The sequence below is a fragment of the Podarcis vaucheri genome (assembly GCF_965113315.1).
Source record: "Podarcis vaucheri genome assembly, chromosome: 10".
Lineage (NCBI taxonomy): Eukaryota > Metazoa > Chordata > Lepidosauria > Squamata > Lacertidae > Podarcis > Podarcis vaucheri.
Genome location: NC_138748.1, coordinates 60,414,789 through 60,438,788, shown reverse-complemented (window position 1 = coordinate 60,438,788; position 24,000 = coordinate 60,414,789). Strand labels below are relative to the sequence as shown.

At 41.2% G+C, this 24,000-nt stretch overlaps 1 protein-coding gene across 21 annotated transcripts in view; it reads right to left on the bottom strand.

The window, feature by feature from the left end:
- The window catches only part of PLEKHA5 (pleckstrin homology domain containing A5), a 174,392-nt gene extending 150,599 nt beyond the window's left edge, over positions 1 to 23,793 (bottom strand). For 12 of the 21 annotated variants that reach the window (XM_082238750.1, XM_082238771.1, XM_082238765.1 and 9 more), the window contains exons 1-3: positions 23,653 to 23,790; positions 23,269 to 23,345; positions 16,716 to 16,773 (exon numbers count right to left, since the gene is read on the bottom strand). In XM_082238750.1, the coding sequence (XP_082094876.1) occupies positions 16,716 to 16,773; positions 23,269 to 23,345; positions 23,653 to 23,744 (227 nt within the window). In that variant the 5' untranslated portion in view covers positions 23,745 to 23,790. Of the gene's footprint in view, positions 1 to 16,715; positions 16,774 to 23,268; positions 23,346 to 23,652 lie in introns of all 21 variants that reach the window. The other 9 variants (XM_082238756.1, XM_082238757.1, XM_082238759.1 and 6 more) reach the window with 2 other exon arrangements.
- Between the last annotated feature and the right edge of the window lie 207 nt (positions 23,794 to 24,000).

Here is a 24,000-nt window from a genome sequence, read left to right as displayed (position 1 = left end):
CTCGATCTGGAGGGTTTCGATAACCACTTCGGCTGGCATGCCTACCTGTGGAAGAACAAAACGAAAGTACACAGGGGATTTAGCAATCATATTTTTAGAGGACCGATAATAGAAGTGTGGGAAAGATACAAAAATATATTGGAACCGAAAACACCTCACTGGTTAGCACCACTCGAAATAATAAACAGAAAAACTATCAACATGGGAGGTAACTGGGCAACATACAACCAACTAGTAACTAAAGTGGATGGGAAATGGAGAATCAAACCTTACGAGATGATTAGAAAATATGTGTACGATTGGTTTAGTCATCAACAGATTAACCAGATGCTTAGTAGAGACATTAAAGAAAGAGGGTATGTAGACAAAGACTCTGAATTTCCTCTTCAGTTTCCAGTGAAGCTTGCTATCCAGCTTAAGTTTTAGGTAGGGAAAATTGAGATTATCCCTTTCTCTTCCTGTGTGGTTTGTCCTTATGTGCCTTGTGCACCTGCAGCCTTGACACCACCTGTTCTTCCTTTCACTACTGCCTACTGTTTTGTTTCTACTGTGCTGTTTATGTCCAAGTTCATAGAATCACATAATCTTAGAGTTGGAAACGATCCCAAGGGTCATCTAGTCCAACCCACTTTGCTAAAGTGGGTTGGGAACGTGGTGAGATCACTTTAGTATTTAATACTTTAGGACTTGGACAGAGCCAAACAAGAAGCTTATTGTAAATTGTGCTGTTTTAACTTACGGCTGACTCATGAGACAAAATTAAATATTTCTAGTGCTCATTATTTTAGCTGCATGTAAACTAAGCTAGCTATGAGATATTAATCACCTAATGATAATTAAAATAAACAGAGACTGAAAGTAATTACCCTTATTGTAAAAAAAGCAAAGTATATAAACATTGTTTGTGGCAGGTCCCTCGGTACAGTATATTGTTTTTCTTTCAAGAGCTCTGTAAACCAGTGCATTGTACTGCCTTTGCAAATGTATATGCACTGCAATTCACAATGGTTGCTAGGAGAAGCACCAGAATTCAAGGCAACAGGCTCCCTCCCCTTACCATTCATCACACATTCACACAACCATGTTTTATACAGGAAAAGGATTCCAGTTTTGTTAAATGATCAGAACTATTTCACTTGCCAGAACCACTTCAGTAACAAAAAACCCCACACCTAACCAACACAGATGGTTAACCCATCTTTGAGATGAGAAACTGCGAATCACCAAAAATAAATGCAAGTAGTCATGTAGAGACAGGAAAATGGATCTATAAGCCCACTAAGGGAGCTGCTGGATAAAAACACCTCAGGCAGACTGCATCTCTACCCATGGCATATATTGCAACAGCAGCAGTCACAGGGAAGACAATTAAAGTTTAAGGCTAAACAAAACTTCTATCCAAGGAATCAGCAGGATCCCACTGCCCAGGTCAGACTCTTCCTATTAGAAGGGTCCCCCCCCCCCATTCTTATTGAAGAACTATTATGTGGTTTTCGTCTGGAAAATAGGAATGATACTGTTTCAATGAAAGTGAATTTTTTTTGAAGCTACAAGGAAGGAGGGCTCTTGCTTGAAGGGAAGGAGGAAATATTAGCATGTGAACTGCTTATTGGGGTGCCAAATAGTTTTTGTTATCTAAATAGGAATGAGAATGCTTTGAGGCACTGGAAAGCAGGCATTTCCTGACAAACAGGTCTGGGCATCTTGCAATTGACAAGGTGGAACCCACTTTCTATGGGTTTCATTACCAAGGTGATTATATTTCCCACAGCATCCAATTTAGAATGTTTTGCCAGACATGTAATTCTAGAATACCCTCTGGTAAAGGTCATGGAAGACTTCCTATAGAAGGTAAAATGGTTTTGAGCATCAGTTTTGTTTTGTTTTGTTTCACTGCAAACTCTATACATTTGACTACACATAATACATACCTTGAAACAGAAGACAAATACACTTCACACACACACAAATGTACAAAATGCTCAAACTTGTTTCCACAACAATTTTAATGTCACCCTCTAAAATACTGCTATACTTCTCTTACAAGCATTGACCATTTGCACAAAGCAGATTATTCACAGATTTTTTTCAACCACGCCAGAATCATGTGGCAAGAGTGTTTAAAGGTACAGATTTAACATAGTTCTTTCCAGTTCTGAAAGCATACACATTGCATTATCCTTCTGGATGTGTAGACAGCTGCACAGTCAAGCTGGTAACATGCCAGACTGGTTAACTCTCCAGCTTTTCCCCAACCTTGCCTGTGTTTGTAGCACACAAAAAACATCTTGCTGTTTTGCACAATTAGACATTTTCAATTGTGAAACAGAAAAAAAGCCTTGTTATTCATATATATTAGTATTCTAGAGGAAGGAGAAGGCAAATGCCCTTGTAACATTTGGCTTAGACTTACAAGCTTGGCTTCCATGGATGATCAGTGGTCCTACTATCACATAGAAAAACCTGCCTTAAACCAATACTAGAGGACTACAACACAAATTTGGAAAGTTCCACCCTGCTTTCCCATCTGGGGAGAAAAATTCTGAACACACATCCCTGCCCCTTTCATTTGCACAAGCAATAATCATTCACACATTGTAACTTTGATGATTAAAATAAAAAATTCTTGATTTTTTTTAAAAAACCTACAAACTAAAAAGTAAAAAGAAAACTGATGCAAAAAGTAGCTTATTAACATAATAGATTTAAGTCTGAAAACTCTTCAACATTCAATACTCATGCAATTCACCTTCCTCCCTAGGTACTTCTGTAAACCCAAATATAAATCAACAATACCGTTAACAGCAAACCAAGGACCAAACAAGACATAATATTTGTTATGTGGTTAGTCAGCATGGGGGATTTTTTAAAAACACACACACAAATAGCCAATGCCAGGTGTGTGTGAAAGCCACTAGGACTGTGGCATAAGGAGAAGGTAGGTGGCTTTAATCCTTTGCCTACTCCACAATCCCAGTTATATCCCATTCTATCTGGGACAGTAGTAGGGAGGGGAAAGCTTAAAGCTCCTCACACCACCATCCTAATACAGCTTCACCACCCTGTCAGCCATTTATTTATTTTAAAACTTGCACACCATATGACAAACAGTAAAGATTGGCCCTAACTAATTAAGTGAATAAACAAAAAAGCAGAAGATTTGTATTCTTGATTGTTGTTCCAGATTCAATGGAGCTCCTTACTTTGGTTTTCCTTCTGAATGCACACTACATTTTTCAAATCAACACAGGGAGTGCAAAAGCTGCCACTGGTTTTTCCAAGAACAGTGGTACCTCAGTTTAAAGAACAGCCCTGTTTACAAACTATTCGGTTTATGAACTCCGCAAAACCGGAAGCAGTGTCCCAGTTTGCGACCTTTACCTCGGTCTAAGAAGGGAATACGTACGGTGGAAGGGCACAGGTGGAAGGGAGGCCTCATTGGGGAAAGTGCGCATCAGTTTAAGAATGGCTTTGGTTTAAGAATGGACTTCCAGAATGGACTAAGTTTGTAAACCGAGGTACCACTGTGCTTCCCTCCTCTCAACATCACCACAAATCCCCATCAAAAGCTGTTGGCTTTCACTGGGCCCCCACTGACCTATATGTATTTGATGTGTTAACTTGGAGTCTGAGGGGCAAGAAAGGGAGCCACACAGTGATGGAAACAGCAGAGGGGAAATCAGAAAGGGAAATCCTCCCCCCTGCACTGCTGAACAACTGAAAAGACTGCTGGCTCAACCTCAGCAAAACTACAGAATACACAACTGCTGACCACCCTGTGAATATCAGATGACAAGCAGTATACAAATCTGATAAATAATAAATAAATAAAACCCTTCATTCCTCATTATTACAGTCTCTTGTGTCCTTCAAGGAAGAGTCCACTCCATATTGTGAAACTGTGACTTAGAATACACTGCTATGATACTAACATTTGTAAATTCTGGATGGCTTGTCCCAAAATATTTAAAAGGACAATTTATCCATGGTTTTTCCTGCAATAAAAACATCTAATTGTCAAAACAATGTTTAACAGTGCTCCTAAAGCAACACCATTCATATTTACTGTTCTAGCACAACTTTTTGATTGTTCAATTAAGGACATCCCCTGTAAAGTTGAGCATACTAAGATTTTGTTTTCTGGAACCAAACTACTTCTTAAAGTGGACCAGTGCAGTGCTTGATTTTAAAATCTGCAACCCTACCAAAAACCTATATTCCCAATCGTTCTGCGGTGGAACAAAATAGAGGGAAATCCAGGAAATCAAATCCAAACGTAAAGAAGAAACAGGAGAGATAATCACATTCCAGGATGGCTGCACACAAGTAATTATATTCAAATAGTCATTCCTTGGATGCTGGGTAGCATCCAAGCACGAATCATAGCAGTTCAGATTGTGGGGATTTAGCTGTTTCCAACAAAAACTCACAAATCAGAATTCCACTGGTATCCTCCCACGCAGGAACACACCTGATATGACAGCTCAGCCTGTCTATTCCACAATATACTGCCTCAGGTTTGATGATAACACAGCTAATTTGATGAACAAGGAGAGCTAGAATAACCAGCATACTGCTGATGTATACAGAAAAATGACTACCTCACTGTATACTGTATCTGGTCTTTGATCAAATTCAGCAAGCCATAAACAGAACACAAGTAAATTCCATCACAGTAACAGATAGTAGGGAAGTTTTATGAGCCTTTAAAATCAAACATATTGTCTTGTTTTCTTCTTTCCATGAAAAAGTTCCTGTGCTTGCTTGTTCACCTTTTAATTAATTTCCGAAATGCAGGTAAAACCAACAGGTAAAAAGAACAACAATCCTAGTTTGTCCCACAGTTGTTGTTATAGGCTGAAAATTCTTTGCAGCACTCACAACATCAAGCCTTGTTTATTTCTGATCACAGCATTTTCTTCTCACTTAAGCATTAGATACCAAAACTCAAATAGTTTGAAATAAACCACTTCCCAGTGACAGCTTCTGAACAGAAGCCATGCTTAACTCATCTGCTTCTTCTAGAAACTCAATAAACAATTAAAACTAAGGCTGGGAATGAAACATCAGCCTTGGAAAAACTATGGAGCAATTTAAAAATTAAGTGAGATTATTAATTGGCTTTAGTGCCTTAAGCATCTTCCCAATTAATCCAATTTAATTTCAGTCTCATAACATTAAGCAGCTTTAAATTAATTTAATTGGTTATATAGAGTAGAGTTTAGTTTTCATATTATGGATGATTACACCCAATACTGTATTACTTTTTACACACACCAGAAAGGTCAAAGAAAATGATTTAGCATATTCTCCATGCAAAATATTTCCACAGTATGATCTAAAATTGAGGGAAGCAAGGGCAACTACAGCTATCCAAACTCTAAGGTAAGGCAGTCTGAGACTTCTTCACAAATAATATTCAAGTACTGGTACGTTCTTTCATTTAGTGTGCAAATGTAGCAATGGTGGCAAAGAAGTCCTACTTCTTCGCCAGTGCTGTCCAGCAGAGCTTTCTATGACTGTGAAGAACTATTAATTTTTGGTCCTCAAAACAGCTGTGTAGTGAAGGGCCATCTTGAAAATACAGGAATTGGAGCACAATGTTGAAGTGGCTTGACTCATATCTGAAAAATGAGACCCAAAAGGTGATGCTAGTTTTAGAGCACCCGTACGTTGTCAGCAATATACTGATGACACACAGCTCTGTTTCTCCTTTACTTTTGCAGGTGTGACAGTAGAGGTGCTGGACTGCTGTCTTGCCTGGATAATGGACTGAACGAAAGCCAACAAACTAAAGGTCAATCTAGATAAGACTGAGGTAATGTTAGTGGGTGGTTCCCTAGACCAGATAAATGGGCAGATGCCTGCTCTTGATGGGGTCTGAATCCCTTGCCTGAGGCTCAGGTGGACTCAGTGGCACGGAGTGCCTTTCATCATCTTTGGCTGGTGGCCCAGCTGAGCCCTATCTAGACAGGGATTGGTGGAGGCCTGGCTGCCAATTAGTTTCCAGGCCCAACTCAAAGTGCTGATTTTGACCTGTAAAGCCTTAAACAGCTCAGGACCACAATGCCTTAAGGGTCGCTTCTCCCCATATGAACTAACCTTGACCCTGTGTTCATAATCTGAGGCCCTTCTTGAGAGGCCTGAAGGTGACAGCATGAGAACGGGCCTTTTCGGCAGTGGCTCCCCGTTTGTGGAATGCTCTCCCCAGGGAGGCTCACCAGGCGCCTTCATTACATATCTTTAGGCACCAGGCAAAAATGTTTCTCTATAACCAGGCCTTTGGCTGATTAACATTCTATAGCCTTTAATTGTGTTTGTGGGTGGGGGATTACCGGTTGGTTTTTGTTTTATTATGTATTTTGTGTTCTCATTTTGTATTTTTATGTTCTTGTATTTTACTGTGATCTTGGCAGTAAATTAAATTAAAATAAAATAAAATAAAATAAAATAATAAAATAAAATAGCAAAGCAAAGCAAAGCAAAGCAAAGCAAGCTGCTCCTCTTCCCATTCGAAATTGGCCTAAAGAATACTGCAAGGTTCTATCTTGTTCCCCATACTAAATATCAACATGAAGCCACTGGGGGAGTTCATGCAGAGATTAGAACTATGCAGTTGTCAATACATTGATGACTTACTAATACTAATAATAGTATTTTATATAATTATATATAATTATAATTTCCTACTTTTAAAAAACATCTGAAGACAGCCCTGTTTAGGGAAGTTTTTAATGTTTAATGCTGTATTGTGTTTTTAAAATTTGATTGGGAGCTGCCCAGAGTGGCTGGGGAAACCCAGCCAGATAGGCGGGGTATAAATAATAAATTATTATTATTATTATGTATCAATTCATTATCTCATTTCTAACTATCCTAGAAAGGCAACTGAAAGGCTGAATCACTGTTCTATACGTATGAAGGATTTGAGGGGGGCAGAAAAAGTCGTGCCTTAATTCACACAAAACAGAAATACTGCTAGTAGGCAGAGCAATCTATTTGTTTGGATTTATAAAATGCTTTTGATGGTCCTGCACTGCCTCTGAAACTCAAGGGTGGTTAATCCTGGGACCTGGGCAATTTAAGAACAGTCTTCTTTCAAACTCCCCACCCCCACCTCGCCCATGTTCCAACCATCATCTCAGACCCTGTTCTAGATGTCTTGACCTTATGAGACACAGCTGATGACAACCAGAGCATTCTCTGTGGTGGCACCCACTCTCTCAAATGCCTTGCCAAGGGAGGCATGTCAGACCCTGCCACCATATGATTTCAGACAACTAGTAAATACATGGCTTTTCAAAAGGGTCTTCAGCTTATTCTTTTTCTGTCTTTGCTTCACTGTTGGATTTAGGCTTCACTGTTGGATTTATTACTGGAGAGGATTTTTAAATGTTTCTTACGAATGGACTTAACAGGGTTTGTTTTAATTTAAAATATTGTTTTAGTACTATGACTTGTTAGTCTCTAGTTTCTCAGAAAGTAGGCAGGATGTGCATTTTTGCTGAATGTTTATACCCCTTCATTTTCTCTTACACATTAACAATATCCACAAGTAAGGGATCCCAGATAAAAATAAACAAGTTCTTAGGGAAATCCAAGAAAGGATTTCACACATTCAGTATTTAAGTACAGCTATAATATGGACTTTTGAAAGAGACGAAGTGTAGCCTGAAGTAGCCAAGTAAATGAACTTTTATACTGTATTACTATAGCGGTTGAAGACCCTTATCTAGGATAGCAATCTCATAGATTTATATGCTGCACTTAGCAAAGAAACAGAACTTGACAAGAAGCATTCATAATTAAAGCATCCTAAGGATGTATCTACCTTGGGAAAATAAAAGGTGCTACCATGTTTCAATTAGCAACTTATTTCACAAGTGCAGACAGCTGCCAGTGAATGCAAGAAACAAGATGGGTAAATGTGGGTCAAATAAACTATTATCCTATGCCTTTTCTCTTCTCACCCCCAAAACTAGATGCATTGTGTAAGATGGTGTACTAAGGTGTATTTCTGATTCTTCCTTTCAAAATGTTTGGGGGAACATTATTCCTAACTTCTCATTTAGCTGTCAGCAACTTCTGTCTTGGTCGAAATAAACTAGATTGACCTTATGTTCAAATTGAACAATTCAAAATAAACAGTTTATGAAGTTACTTTTTCAATAAAAAAAATCATTAGCTAATAATGTCAAATACCTCTTAAAGAAAAATTCAATATGGGTCTGTTAAGCAAAGCCAATATTAAACCAATATACATTAGCCAACCTGGCCTTTGACTCTTCATCCCAATTTACACAACATCTCCAACTATAAACCCTGTCCTTCAATATATTTTTTATTTTATTTTTATTTATTTATTTACTACTACTACTACTACTACTACTACTACTACTACTATTTATATGCCACCCTATACCCCAAGGTAGGAGAAAGATGAAGCCATGTCTCTTTTATTGAATTTTCTGTTTTACAATTTAAAATACTCGTTTTACATCCTTAAGATATCAATGACTTCCCTTTTCTTTCCATTGTTCATTTTACATATCATAAATCCCTGCATATTTTACAAAAACCATACCATTCATTATTCTATTATTGCATCCATCAAAAGTTATGTCTTCATCCCCAATCCCTTTATACTTACTTCATCTTTCTTTTTCTTTGACGTGCCAACCAACTTTTCAGCATTTCTCAAAATGTCTGACCTCTTTCCCCTTTGTGGAACAACATATGCCACTATGAGAGTGATCAGGATGGGAAATTTGTTTATGTACTTGTTCAGGGCAGTAATAAGTTGAAAAAGGAGAACCCAAAACAGCATACAAGTTAAAATACAGAAGAAATATTATTATGATGCCACTATGGCTCTAGTGCCACCTGCTCCACCATATGCTGCAACTCAACCACAAGAGACAAGTTAATTATGTTTCCAAACTCTATATGGTGCCAGGCATGCAAAAGTCATTCCAGACAGTTCACTTTCCTTGAACTCAAACAGGGAATTGTGGGACAATATAGCAACTTGAAAGCTCAGCTGAGATCTCAGCCCACATGTCCAATGCTATAGATGAAGCATTTTAAGTTTCAAGTCAATGCAAGAGTTAAGACCACAACTTCAATGAAACCTTTTCAATATTATTATAAGTGAGAGTAGATCATGTTTTGAAATGCAGTATTGCCAGACTAGGAAGATTTTGTATTATAAGACCTGTCAAATTTACCAAAAGCCTATTTCCATAGCAATTGCAGTCACACAGCCGCAACTCTCCCACCCATAGACTGACTACAAGCAGCAAAAAATCTTCATGTGCCCTCTTCAAAAAAGGTGCTCAGAGGGGAAAATGGTAGACACCCTAACACTATTCTGCCAACCTGCCACTCCCCACAATTCTTCCTTTCTGGCTACAACATGTGTCCCTGGTAGCCACAGGGAAATCATGTCCTTATTTCTCAGAGAAGTTTAAAACTATTTAAAGAGAAAAGCTTAATGTAGGAAAACTGGTACAGTTTTGTGGGACAAAAATCCTCATCACATAGAGAAAATGCTACACATACATCACCCAAGATTTAGGTCACTCCCTGTTGACCCCAAAACACAACTAAATAAAATTGGTTCAAGATACATGTTTTCTATACAGAGCATCAATGTCCGTGAAAAATAAAATGATAACAAGGAAAAAAGGGCTGTGAACTATAGAGGTAAGCCAATGAAACCAACGTTTACAAACTCCCTGTCATTTATGGTTGCTAAAAGACTGACAAGTTAGAAACAAAGATTTTCATGAATGTAACACTCATGTTCTGTCTGACCTTCACTGTTGCCAATTAACATCTGTTTGCTTGCAGGGAATGTGTGTGTGTGTGTTTGCGCAAGATTTTTTTTAAGCATCTTGTAAATAAAAATGTTTAAATCTCCAATACTATTGTTTTGGTCTTTAAGGCTTTGCAGGAGATTTTTCTTTTAACCCATATTATTGAATTGCAGTATTTATATTCTTCTTCTAATCCAAGTTACAATAAAATTTGAAATCCTTCACTAAGCTCATTAAACACAAAATGCTATCACAACCTTCAGACAAAACCTTATTACCCAAAGCAAACAGAACTCTATTTACCAGTCTGTGTTTTGGAACTCAGGTCCCATTTGTAATTAGCACAGAACCAAGCTCCAAGAAGAAAACAGATAAGAATATGGATAACAATTGCCCAATGAATAATCATAGCCTCTTAAATGAGTCAAAATGTCGACATATAATTTGAAACACTTATCCAATATCTGCAAAAAAAAAAAAATCATACTTGACGTTCATTTTCTCAAAACCTCAATTATCTAGCATGTTTTACTGAATCAAAGCCATAAAAGTACAATACCACTCTCAGCAACACACCCATTAAGCACACCAAGAACTTATTAGATGCATCACCAAAAAACATTTTCAAAGGCTTGATTTCAAACATGGATGAGCATAACATATTATGTACACTGAAAGCAAAATCATTAAATATTCTTATTCAACCAGCATGTTGAAATTATACTTACTATTGTCATTAAGTTTCCTAATCTTACACACATTTTCATATAGCCCTCTAATGGGCTACAATTACAACCAGAGGGGAAAAAATATTCAATGAATGCATGCAGGAAAGCAGTGAACAGTTCTATTAGCAAACATATCCAATAAATGAATATAAACTCAAAAATAACTTTAGAATGATAGGGCCTATTATATTTAATTATATCCCCAATAAGAATATCATAGGCTTAGATAAGTTGAAAATACAGTATTTTGTAGAAAGCTAGACTACTTATATGGCTAACAGCAAATTGCTCATCACTACGTTTTGAGGGAGGGATGCGGGTGGCACTGTGGGTTAAACCACAGAGCCTAGGACTTGCCGATCAGAAGGTCGGTGGTTCGAATCCCCACAACGGGGTGAGCTCCTGTTGCTCAGTCCCTGCTCCTGCCAACCTAGCAGTTTGAAAGCACGTCAAAGTGCAAGTAGATAAATAGGTACCGCTCCGTCGGGAAGGTAAACGGCGTTTCCGTGCGCTGCTCTGGTTTGCCAGAAGCGGCTTAGTCATGCTGGCCACATGATTCAGAAGCTGTATGCTAGCTCCCTCGGCCAATAAAGCAAGATGAGCGCCGCAACCCCAGAGTCGGTCACGACTGGACCTAATGGTCAGGGGTCCCTTTACCTTAACCTATGTTTTGAGGGAGGGCAATTGTAGAGTTTTTGGAAGGCTCAGAGTGGCAAGCAAAAGGGGTCCCTCTTATATAATACTACCACTGCCCCGCCATTAAAACTGCCACCCCCCTCCAGCTTTCTCAAGCTCAGCTATGAACATGATGGATAAGAAAATGCCTACAGAGCACAAATGGGAACAATATTCTTACCCATGTGCTCCATCATCCTTCCAGTACCTTTCCAACGAGGTATATGTATGTGGAATCTCCTTCCTCTGGCACTGCTCACATGAATAACCTTTTCACAGATACTTGCCAGCAGTGCAATGCCCCCTTCCCAAATGCTGAACAACACTGAAATATTCAATACATAAACATTTGACTAGCTATGTTCAGCTCTATGAGTGCATTCTGATTCAAATGATCTATTTTTAATAAGTGTTTACTTCACATCAAGCCAAAATGGCTTGAAGGCCTCCCTGGATTTAAGACGACTGATGCTTTAGTTCATTGGTATTTTTTCTGAAGCTTTTCCACACACAGAATACATGCCAATTATTGGATCATTTAAGTCAGAAATCAAAAGAATCTTTTTTGTCAGGGAAGATGGAGTACATGAGTGAGTTTGTGAGCATGTATTTTCCCCTTGGCCATAGTTTTGCATAGGGTCCCTTCCAGGGTTATAAGGCTGGGATCCCTGCATATGTTGCAGGGGGCAGGATAGGAGGCATGCCATGGGCAGGGTCCCTGGAAGACCCTTGTCTGCTTTTGTGGTTGTGTGCCTAGGAAGTTGCTGAGCAGGGTGGAAGGCATGGTTCACAATCTCACCCTTTTCGTATCTAAAATAGTTAAGTAGTATGAGCCCCCATAATAAGCTGTACCTATGCAACTATCATAGTTGGAACTTTAACCAAATTATTCATGCCTCGTGGAAAATATACGTGGAAAGTGTTAAGTCCCAGCACAGTGGACAACATATGTGGAAAGTAGTATGGCCTGAGATCCAGAATAGTGTAGCTTGGGAAGGGGGAGAAGCTGTCATCATTGCTATATAACTGTAAAAATCAGGCCATAGTTAAGATTGCTGCTTGGAGAGAAAAGGATCCCAATTAGTTAATGCCAGTGTAAACTTCCATCTTTGATAAACCATAGAAGTGCCCTTACAATTTAATAAAGAATCTGATTATTCATGCTGCAGAGCAAAAATCAATCTTCAACTAGTAAGGATTAAGGGGAGCTCTTGTTGAGAGATATTATCTCAAATCCAGCTATTAGAACATTCTTGCACCTGCCTATGAAAGAACATGTCACCAACAAAAGTGGATAAACTGTCAGCCTAATGTGGCACAGTAGTGAAGTTTTGCTATTCATATGGCAATAGTATATTGCAAACACAATGCACTCTCCAAAACATGCATATTTTTCAGGCAGATTCATACAGCACCCTATTCCCATGTTTGCCAAGAGTGCTGCAGAGAAGGGGAACATATGCTTTTCTGAGCTTTGGAACAATATTTAGATAATTATTTCAATGACAACAGAACAAGTTGATGTTCAAGTACTCTCAGCAACACGTCTTTCAATTAGCAGTTCTGATAACATCCTGTACTTAACATGCCACAAAAGCTGTAAGATGAAATGATTAAAAAAAATTGTCAGCAGTAAGAGCACTTTTTAAAAATAAATTTGTATACCGCCCTTCATCCAAAGATCACAGGACAGTTCACAACATAAAAATACAAAATGAGAACACAAAATACATAATAAAACAAAAACAAACCAATAGCCTCCCTCTCACAAATACATTTAAAGGCCATAGAAGGTTAATCAGCTAAAGGCCTGGTTATAGAGAAATGTTCACCTCATGCCTAAAGATATGTAACAAAGGCACCAAGTGAGCCTCATATGGGGTTTATTCATATGGGGAGAGGCAGTCCTTTGAGCATTGCGTTCCTGAGATGTTTAAGGCTTTAAAGGTCAAAACCAGCACTTTGAATTGGGCCCAGAAACTAACTGACAGTGCAGTCAGGCCAGAATTGGTGCAATATGCTCAAACTGCCTTGTCACAGTGAGCAGCCTAACCACTGATGCTTGCACCAACTGAAGTTTCCAAGCAGTCTTCAAAGGCAGCCCTACATATAACACATTACGGTAATCTAATCTCGAGGGTACTAGAGCATAGACAACAGAAGTTAAGTTATCCCTGCCCAGATAGGGGCACAGCTGGGCCACCCGCCCAAGCTGATGGAAGGTACTCCATGCCACCTGAACCATTGAAAAGATGTGCCAGCCACCCCTTACTTAGTCAGCCACACCAGAAGGATACCATGGTCGATGCTAAAGCTTTACATCATATAAGAACTGTACAGAAGTAGAACAGTGCATATAGGAAAACAGGAGTGTTTGTTAATAGCTTAACTATAAATAGGAGAAGATAGGATGCATTCTGTAATTTACAGCACAATCCTATGCATATTTACTCATATGCAAGTCACACCATTGGAAATTGTAAGCATGCACAGGACTACAGCCTCAGATTACATTTGCATTGTTGAAAAAACTATTCTCTTGCCAAGCCCACACTTGTTAAGATACAGGGAAAAGGACAGAATAGCAATGAGAACCAGACTCAGGTACTTAAACATGTAACCCTGCATTATAACCATTAGAAGACCTTTAGAAACATGTTTGAAACTGCCTTGAAGGAACATCCCTTCCTCTCTCCTGATGTCACGATAAAGGCAGAAATTAGTACGCAGAAATGTACAGGACAGATATCAGTAAGCACTCAAATATGGTTTGGAACATCTAACTCTCAAGATAAAGTGAGAGAGTCTCCAGCAGAAAATGACTTTTATGCCCAATACTCCAATCCTGCAAGCATTACTCCATGGATTTCAATGGTTCAAACATATGCATGTTAGAATTGCAGCCTCTGTGGCACTCAATCATTGTAAAGTTAACAATATTAGTGGGACTACATGAATGCATATTAGCTATTTACCCCAAGGCTTTGCAAATACTATCTTCCAAGCAAGACTTGACACAAAAGCTGAACATTTATAGCTTCTTACCTCATCTTCCCAGTCATAAATATTCTTTTTAAATAAATAAAAAACATAGGAAGCTGTTCTACACCAGGTCAGACCACTGGTCACTCTAGTTCAATGCCATCTACACTGAAAACCTCGAACTCCTGTCAGTCAATAGGCAGTCTCTTCCCAATCCTACCTGGAGATGCCAAAAATTGAACCTGGGACCTTCTGCATGCAAAGCATGTGCCCTGCACCGAGCCACAGTCTTTATGCTTCAAGTAAAAACCAAGGTGTTAAAACTGAAAACCATACAGAATCTTTTCCCTGAGTCCTCACAAGACCTGTTCTCTGCTATTATTGCAAGCCTGTCTCCCCAGGGTGAAAGGCAGATAAGGCAACATGCAGCATGATCATTGTTATTGTTGTTATTAAAAATTATTGCATGCTTTTTCTTACTAAGGTGATTCAAAGCAACTTAAATTTAAACAGACATGAAAGAAAAACAACAATCTACAATACAATCTTTTTTTTAAAAAGGGGGTGGGGGGTAGGAATCAAACATTCCAGAAGAAAGGCACAGATTAATAAGAGCCAAAGGCCTGGCAAAAAAAGAAATTCAAATGTAGCAGAGAAAGCTATGTAATGATGGCACCAGGGAAGCTTCCCTGGGAGTGACATTCCACAAGCAGGGAGCCACCACAGAAATAGCCTGTTATCATGTTGCCACTATCACCATCCCAAAGAAGGGGCACATGAAGAAGGGCCTCAGATAACAATCACAAGGTCCAAGTTGGTTCATATGGAGAGAGGCAGTCCTTGAGCTATTGGGGTCCTGAGCCAAATAAGGATTTAAAGCTCAAAACCAGCACTCTGAATTGGGCCCAGGAACTAACTGGTAGCCAATGAAATCGGGCCAGGGCTGGTGTCATGCACTCAGACTGTCTGGCTGACAATGTACTCCAGGACTCCAGATGACTCCACTAAGTGGTTTCGTGTAGTAGTTAAACCGTATACAAGATAAAACCTAACCCTGCAGAAACACACAAAGAAGACTCTCTGGGCCTGAGCAGCACTCCCCAAGCATCAGCCTGTGGAAACAATCATCCGAGTTGATCTGGAACCACAGCAAAGTGCTGCCGCTCACCCCAACTCAGGTAGCCACTCCAGAAGGATACCATGGCCAGTGGTATCAAAAGCTACTGAGAGATTAAGGAGAATTAACAGGGCCCCACGTCTCTCCTGACACAGGTCATCATTCCAAAGCATTTTCCATGCCAAAGCTTGGGTTAAATGTCAATTGAAATGGCTCTAGATAATTGGTCAAGGCGTGGCTTGAACGTGTGCAGCATACTAAAGAGCTAAGACAAGCAACAGACAAGGACAGGGATTTTAAAGTATTTCCTCATCCATAAATATCTAGCTATATTACCCATCAAACCAACTGAACAACTCAAAACATATAATGATCCGTGGGAAAAACTTTATCACTTGGAGGCATGCTGTAAAATGCGAGGTGTAGATCAAATTAAGCCAGACAAGATTTAAAGCCCCCTAAAACTCCAAATGCTTTTGAATACGGTTTTGGCAGCAAGGAAATCTTTCTGCTGCAGCAGATGTTAAACACTGAACTGTGAGTGGAAGGGAAACATGTTCCAACTGTGATAATAGGAAGGTCTATGATGGGTCTCATGCTTCTGCTTGTGTAAGAACATATTTGGATAAAGTTTCTTTTTTCTTGTACATCTTTCCAATGAAATATTTAAAAACAGCACTTTTGTGAACAGCAGATACCTTCTACAAGCAGAAGACACTTTTGGGTTCAACCCAATATTTTTCAACACAGTTTACTGAAGCATAACACGACCGCATAGTAACCACACAATTATCCTGTCTTTTTTTGAAGGCTAACTTTGTTTGGGGGTACAACTTTCGTCTAGAATATTCAAAATACTTTAAACATTATAAATCCCTGAAAGCTAGGGCCCCAGCTGTATAAATCACAACAAAAGACAATGAAACCTCTGGCAAATAGAAAGTTTAAAATAGAATTAAGCATGGCTTGGTGTAAGCAATATATGTTAATATATTTAAAAGTGGAGTAATGATCTAAGTGGTATGTAGGAGTGAGAGTGTTAAGTTTTGATGTGAAATCAGGTTCCCACACAGCTATGGAGCATTACGAACATGAGATGCATGCATAAGTGGCCTCGGACAAGTTGCTATTTCACAGTCTACTCTACCTCAGAGGATTACTGCAAAAATAAAAAGACACGATGTCACAAATGCCAGTCTACCCTCCTTGAAATCTTTATCATACAATTATGCCATTAACATTCCAAAATCCCATTCTACAGGATACTTTCACATATGCATATAGCCATTTCACTACTCTCAATGTGCACAGCATATAATTCCATAAGGGACATACGACCATACGGAGATTCAGAAGCATATTCCATAATGTATTTAAATGTAGAATCTTACTTACTTTATGTAGTATCTTGCACCTTCAAATGTATAGGCCTCTTCCCAGCCTGTGGGTAGGTCTAAGAAGCAATACAAAGAGCATTTGATCACATGACAGAACCAGTTGAATGTAACCAAGTGCATTTTTAATCTATGCTTTTATCTGTACACTTACTAGTGGTTGAAATTCAAAAAAACAGCCAATAAGTATGGGGAAGCCATTCTGCTTTACACCCACATAAAGTATGTTAGATCCAAACTCAAAAGTGGTGCCACTGCTAACTGAGCCAGCTTTAATATGACAGAGGGAAAACAAGTCTTTAAAATAGAATTTGATATATACAGTGATACCTCTGGATGCGAATGGGATCCGTTCCGGGGCCCCGTTCACATCCTGAAGCACACACAACCCACGTCTGCGTGTGCATGGGTCGCAATTTGCTGCGTCTGCGCATGACGTCATTTTGAGCATTCTGTTACTTCCGCGTCGCTGCAGAGCGCAACCCGAAAACGCTCAACCCAAAGCTACTTTAACCCGAGGTATGACCGTACCGCCATTTTGCTGGTGTAAATTCCATTGGCTTGCAGGTCATATGATACAGCTGAACATAGTTAGGATCTAATTTATACCTCTCCCCACCTAGTTCCACCCACAGCACTCCTCCAGCATGCTAATTTTTCAGGGTTTATGCTGGTGTAAAGTAAGGTACAGTAAAAGACCCCTGGACAGTTAAGTCCAGTTGAAGGCAATTACGGGGTTCAGCGCTCATCTTGCTTTCAGGCCAAGGGAGCCGGGCGTTTGTCCACAGACAGCTTTCCGGGTCATGTGGCCAGCATGACTAAACCGCTTCTGGTGCAGCAGAACACTGTGATGGAAACCAGAGCACACGGAAACGCCATTTACCTTCCTGCCACAGTGGTATCTATTTATCTACTTGCGCTGACATGCTTTTGAACTGCTAGGTTGGCAGAAGCTGGGACAAAGCAACGGGAGCTCACCCCATCACACTGATTCAAACCGCCAACCTTCTGATCAGCAAACCCAAGAGGCTCAGTGGTTTAGACCACAGCACCACCTGCATCCCTTGTGTAAAATACACTGGTTTGGGATCAACCAGCTTAGATGTGGGTGGGCTAGGGTGAGGGACTTACATCAGCATAGTCTGGCTGAGAATAAGATCCACTTGATCCTAATTCACCCATCCCAACAGATGTTGTGCTTGGATTGGTCTCTTAGACAAATATTCCTGAAACTATTTGTATATTAGACTTTGTCTTATATTCCACCACGTGGAGTTTTGTCTAGCATCAGTAACATACATCAGTACTAGTTGAGATGCACATATTACTTTAGACACTACTTGCAGTCATGTAACTATCAGCTGTAACATATTTGAACACAAGTCACTCTAAGAACAAGATTGCACTCTAAGTCATGAACTTCCAAAATGGTAGCTGGGTAAGAATCACAACAGAAGCTATTTGTTATGACAGCATAGTTACATCATCTTGCCATATCTTCAAGTTGAGCTTGCAAGTGTTCATAGACCAGACAATACTATAGAGAATTTATTCTCACTACTAATCCAGTGGCAGAGGAAGAGAAATACGGTGTTTCTCTCTAGTCGGCAATGGAGCATCAATCACTAAAGGCTCTTTTAAGAAGAGGAATCAAAATCAAAGCTTGTCCTCTTCTTCCACTAGAAAAATGCAAAACCAGAGAAAAAAACTAGACTACTAAAACAGTATGCTGTTTTAATCATAAGCTTCACTGCCTAAAATAATCACTTAGCCAAGAGTACTGTATTTTCCTTTGTTGTCTTAATACATCTGGCTTTGCTTATTGCGATACGTAACACCTGTCTTTTTTAAGCTGCAGTACATAGCATGAAACAGAACAACACCAGTCTAGTAACCAAAATGTTTATACGAGATACAATCTTTTGGAGAAATATTTTATGCCAATATGAGGCATTTCAAGCAGTAGTTACAGCAAACTTGTATCAGGAAATATTATACAAGCTAGAGTAAAAAAGCTTTCCACATTCATTCCCATGCAAGAAAAAGAACAGCAGGTCTGGTTGGTATATTAGTACGATCAGTTATCCAAATATTATCATAAGACTATTCGGAATTCACCATGCCAGCAGTATGAAGCATTCCATTTGCCAAAAAATAAGTTTGGTTCATTACCTAAAAAGCCAACAAAAAACCCCTGACTTTTCATGAAAGTTGCTAACATGTTTTGGCATAACTGGCAAATTGATGAAGCAGAGTAACAATGTGCATGGTGGAAACAGAATATATTCTAAATGTGATCAGAGAGAAAAAGCTTAAACACAGTGGGAGAACATACATCACTTAATGAATGCCAGGTGTGAAATGCAACTACATTCAACACTGACCTCCAAATAAACTATTCTAAGACATTCCTCACAAATATGACTAGGAAGGGTGATAAACAGAACACAAGAACCTCTCCTCCAAAATTTCTCCCAGGTCACATGCAGTAAAGACAAAAGAGCAATGTAATGTGTGAATAAGAAACATGCAAACAAGAACGTCTCCAGGCTGCCCTCTCTTTCCTTTTTCCCTACAACAGGTATTTACACCAATGAAAAACAAAAACTGCATTTCTAAATACCCACCTCTCAACAGCCAGTGTACTATGCCAGCAGGTAGAAAAGCTGGAAGCTTTGCCTTAAATCCCTTTTCCAGCCAATCCCTCTTCCTCTTTCTGCTGCTACTCTTCTCCAGAGAAACAAATGGCAAAGGAGACAAATTCTACCTTGCTCTCCTCCCCAGTTATTCCTCAAGCTCCTGCCCCCACTTTCTCAGTCTCACCATTCCCCACCCACTCTCTTATCCTAGATTGAGAGGGAATGTTTCTAGGAGAATGCACCTGAGTGCTATCTATGAATTTCACAAAGCAGTCATCATTAGATGCCAAGCTCTAGAGATCATGATGCTGAAAAGCTATGAGCAGATGATTTTGTGTTCTGCTCAGGGAGGAAGCTTTAAGCATACAGACTGGGCGACTGTAAGAAAGTGCAGAAGAGGAATCCATTGGCTGTGAGCTACTTTCAAGAAGCATAGCAGTTATAATAAAAAAGGCAGACAAAAAGGTAGAAGAGCACGTATACATCAACCAAGACAACTGAAAGCTTGTACAATTAATTCATTTTTGATAGCAGACTTTTGTAACACTTTAACTGCGGAGAACATTTCACCATTGCAGCGAGATTCATTATTCAACCTGCACTTGGGTGCTGCTGGCTAAATATGATTTCCCTCCCATTAGCCTACAATGCATTCAGATAGCCTGAATGGCTAGGCAACTGTCACAGGATCATACTGAATAATTACCTGTCCCTTAATTGAGGAAAATAAAAATTTCCCTATAGCCATACTGCACAAAGTGTTTATAAATGTCTATATTTGTTTTATCTACTTGCAGAACAGAATAGGGCAGCACAAACAGAGTAGGAATAGATCCAAGAAGCAAGACAAGGGAGAAACAGCTTCTTGCTAAAGTTTCATCTGGCTATGTTGAAGATCTTAAAGCAGTGCAGAAAGCTTGTCCAGTGGGTGGAGATGTGGCCACTGAAGAAGATGCATTAAGAGAGCTGCTGATTTCTCTGCAGCTTAGCAGGGTAGTAGCTAGATTTTGGAGGAACACAACTAAGTTGATAAGAAAACAGATGTGAGGTTAGCTGAGCAAGGGCAGGGATAGCAATTCAGAAGCTGAAATCCAGGAGCCAAGTGGGAAAAGATTAGTATGGGTTTAGTCTCCCAAAGAAGAGAGAGGGATTATGGGGTTGGTTACTAAAGAAAAATTGCACAGCAGAATGACAGATGAGGATAACAACAGTAAGGGATAGCCAATGGCTAACAAGTCAGCGAAGAAGATATACTTGGGGGGGGGTGAATAAGGCAATTAGTAAACTGGACATTTGAGAATATGGACTACTGCAATGCGCTCTATGTGGGGCTACCTTTGAAGGTGACTCGGAAACTACAGCTAATCCAGAATGCGGCAGCTAGAATGGTGACTGGGGGCGGCAGCCGAGACCACATAACACCGGTCTTGAAAGACCTACATTGGCTCCCAGTACGTTTCCGAGCACAACTCAAAGTGCTGGTGTTGACCTTTAAAGCCCTAAACGGCCTCGGCCCAGTATACCTGAAGGAGCGTCTCCACTCCCATCGTTCTGCCCGGACGCTGAGGTCCAGCGCCGAGGGCCTTCTGGCGGTTCCCTCATTGCGAGAAGCAAAGCTACAGAGAACCAGGCAGAGGGCCTTCTCGGTAGTGGCGCCTGCCCTGTGGAACGCCATCCCATCAGATGTCAAAACGATAAACAACTACCTGACATTCAGAAGACATCTTAAGGGAAGTTTTTAATGTATGATATTTTAGTGTGTTTTGGTTTCTATGGAAGCCGCCCAGAGTGGCTGGGGAAACCCAGCCAGATGGGCGGGGTACAAATAAATTATTATTATTATTATTATTATTATTATTATTATTATTATAAATACTGCTTAGGAGTACAGAGATAGTGAAGGACTGGAAGGCCAATGGGAAATATAGCAAAGAAAACTGCCTAGTTAGGGGTGGGTGAGATTAAGGGTTAATTGGTATTGTGAATCAGTGCAATTTAATTAACTAGGATGGCATGGCAGTACGCTAATAGAGGTGAGCCGGACAAAGATGATGTTTACGAGTCAGTTCTTAGGGAAAGTAGAGTTGCTGGAGTTAAAATTATTGAGGAGTGTCACACATTTCACTTAAGGGCATTTGAGCCTCTTGTGTGTCATTTCCCACCAAGAGTTAATATGTTCATCCAAGCCAGAAAAGCAGAAGACAGCCATTTTCACATTGGATGTGAAATCTGTACTTTGCAGTCACACTATAGACCAGCTTCAAACAAAGTTAGCCTGAAGTGTGCACTCCTTACTTCCTAGACTAGAGGCTGGGCTATCAACAGAAGATTTAGGAATTAAGGAAATGTCATTGAAGAGACAGAGGGCCCATGGGGAGGGGGTGGCAGGATCAGTTAGTTTTGAGAATGCAGACTATAAGGCTCATTGGAAGGAAAGTTACAGTAGAGCAGTAGGATAATGTGTACAAAGTGAGGGTCAGAGACAACTAGCTCAAAAGATGCTGTGAAAACACAAGGTACTTGGAGAATGGGGACACAGCTGGTTTTAGTTTTCGTTCAAAGGGTGTGGGATAGTATACCTGTACACTCCTTTCAAGTGGTCATTGAAAAGGGAGGGAGGGAGTTAAGAGATTTTGAAGCATAAAATAGTGCCCTTCAATGGTGGGTCATTGCGGTCATTAGGAGTTTTTTGTGGAGGAAGAAGGACAAATTATTAGTACCAGGCTTGTGGCCTGAATTTGAATGTGAAGCCAAAGCATTTTGGTGAAAGAGAATTTTCTCTCTACTTTGGAAACATGTAGTAAATGAATGGAGAAATTAGATGGGGAAGCAGTTGAGCAAAGAGATGGGTTACAGGGAGACAGAAAAGGGCCTATTAAAGAACGGGGGAGGGGAGATGAGTGATCACTGAGCATGAGTTGTCATTTTGCCCCTCCCCAAGGAAGGTGAGGACAAAAGCTCCAGTCAACAGCAAAAGAAGAAAAAAAGGTTAAGTAAAGTTAATGAGGGGTACAGACAAGTCAAACTGGATTATGGTTGGAAGCAAGAAGAAAACTGAGCCAAGACTTTCTGTAAGAGTTTAGTGATTTTTAAGCACATGTAGAGGAAAACCCAGTGACAGAGGCTGAGTCAAGATTGGAACTGTGGTCCAAGAGGTAGCAGAGACAGGCATATATGAAGAGGGTCTGCAATGCCAAATTGAAGGGATTGAGTGAGGTAAAGCTCAAATGTGTGTGTGGTTTTATATGAAGCCCCCCACAAATTGGAGGGATTAAAATGTGGCAAGTGTGACTCAGTGGTGGCTCTATTTGGAGGGGGGACAAGAAGTGGTATGAAGTCCCCCCCCCCAGGACAAGAGACGGGAGTGAGGGAAGGGTTTACAGGCATGTGGGAATTGGGGTGATTCACTGTGGTGCTTTTGTATGAAGAGCCCACCTCGCCCAAGTTGAAGGGTTTTTAAACATGGAGAGAGGAGTTGACAGCACCTCCAGGCAAAATGTTTAAAGGAGGAGGAAAGCGCCACAGAGAGTGACTCGGTGTCAGCTTTCAAGTCCACAAGAAGGTTTTAAGCACGTGAGGAGGAGCAGGGTGTGAGAGAGGGGCTGTGTGCCTGTGTGTAGGAGAAAAACAGCGTGTGAGAGGAGAGCAAGAAAAGAAGGGCTAGGCAGGTAAGTCGGGGAGGGAAATCGAGAAACCCACCTCCGCCTCTTTCTTTCTTTCCTCCCTCTATTCCACCTTCCCTGCAAAGATAGCTCTACACTCTTTTCCACGGAGGGCTTGTGAGGACACGGGAAAGGGGGGGGGCTGAAAGAGAATGACACACAGAGAAGAGAGGGAGAGAGAAAGGGAGGGAGAAAGTGGGGTTAGCGCCGCTTCCGAGCGGGCTGCGCTGTTTTGTATTTTTTCTCTCCTTACCTGGGCTGCGGCGGTGCCCGGTGATCGCCGCCTCTCCCGTCAGCGGGTGCAGCCAGGTCGTGCTCTTGGCTTCCTCGCTAAGGGGAGAAAACACAGGGCGGCGCGTGAGGTGAGGAGGAGGAGGAGCAGGAGCGCGCGGCGGTGACCCGACCCCGGCCGGACCCTAAAGGCGACCACGACGACCCTCCCTCAGAACCACCCCGGGTCGCCTCAGCAGCGCCACCTCCACATAGCCGCCTTCGACGCCCCCACCCCGGGCGGGCGGGCAGCCCCGGAGCCGCTCCTCTTCTTCTTCTTCCCCTCAGGGTCATGTATCCCTCCTTTCCCGCCTCGCGTCCCTCGCCGTTCCCTCCGCCTTCGCTCCCGCCTCGCTCGCTCGCTTACTTGATGAAGAAGACGCGGCCGCCGCGGCTGATCCCGTAGCTCCAGCAGGCGGGCAGCGAGCGCAGCCGCTCCGCGCTCAGGTCCGCCGCCATGTCCGAGCGCGGCGGCGGAGGAGGCGGCGGCGGCAGTAGCGGCAGCAGCAGCCGGAGCGAAAGCGGCGCGCGCGCGGGCACGGGAAGGAAAGAGCGCGAGGCAGTGGGAATGGGCGGGGGAGGGAGGGAGGGAGGGAGCGCCGCGCGCCGTCAACACAGCCGCCGCGCGCGCGCCTCCGCGAGCGAGCCAGCCAGCCGAAAACACCTGGACGGCGGCGCGAGCTTGGAGTGAGTGAGAAAAGACAGTTGGGGGAAG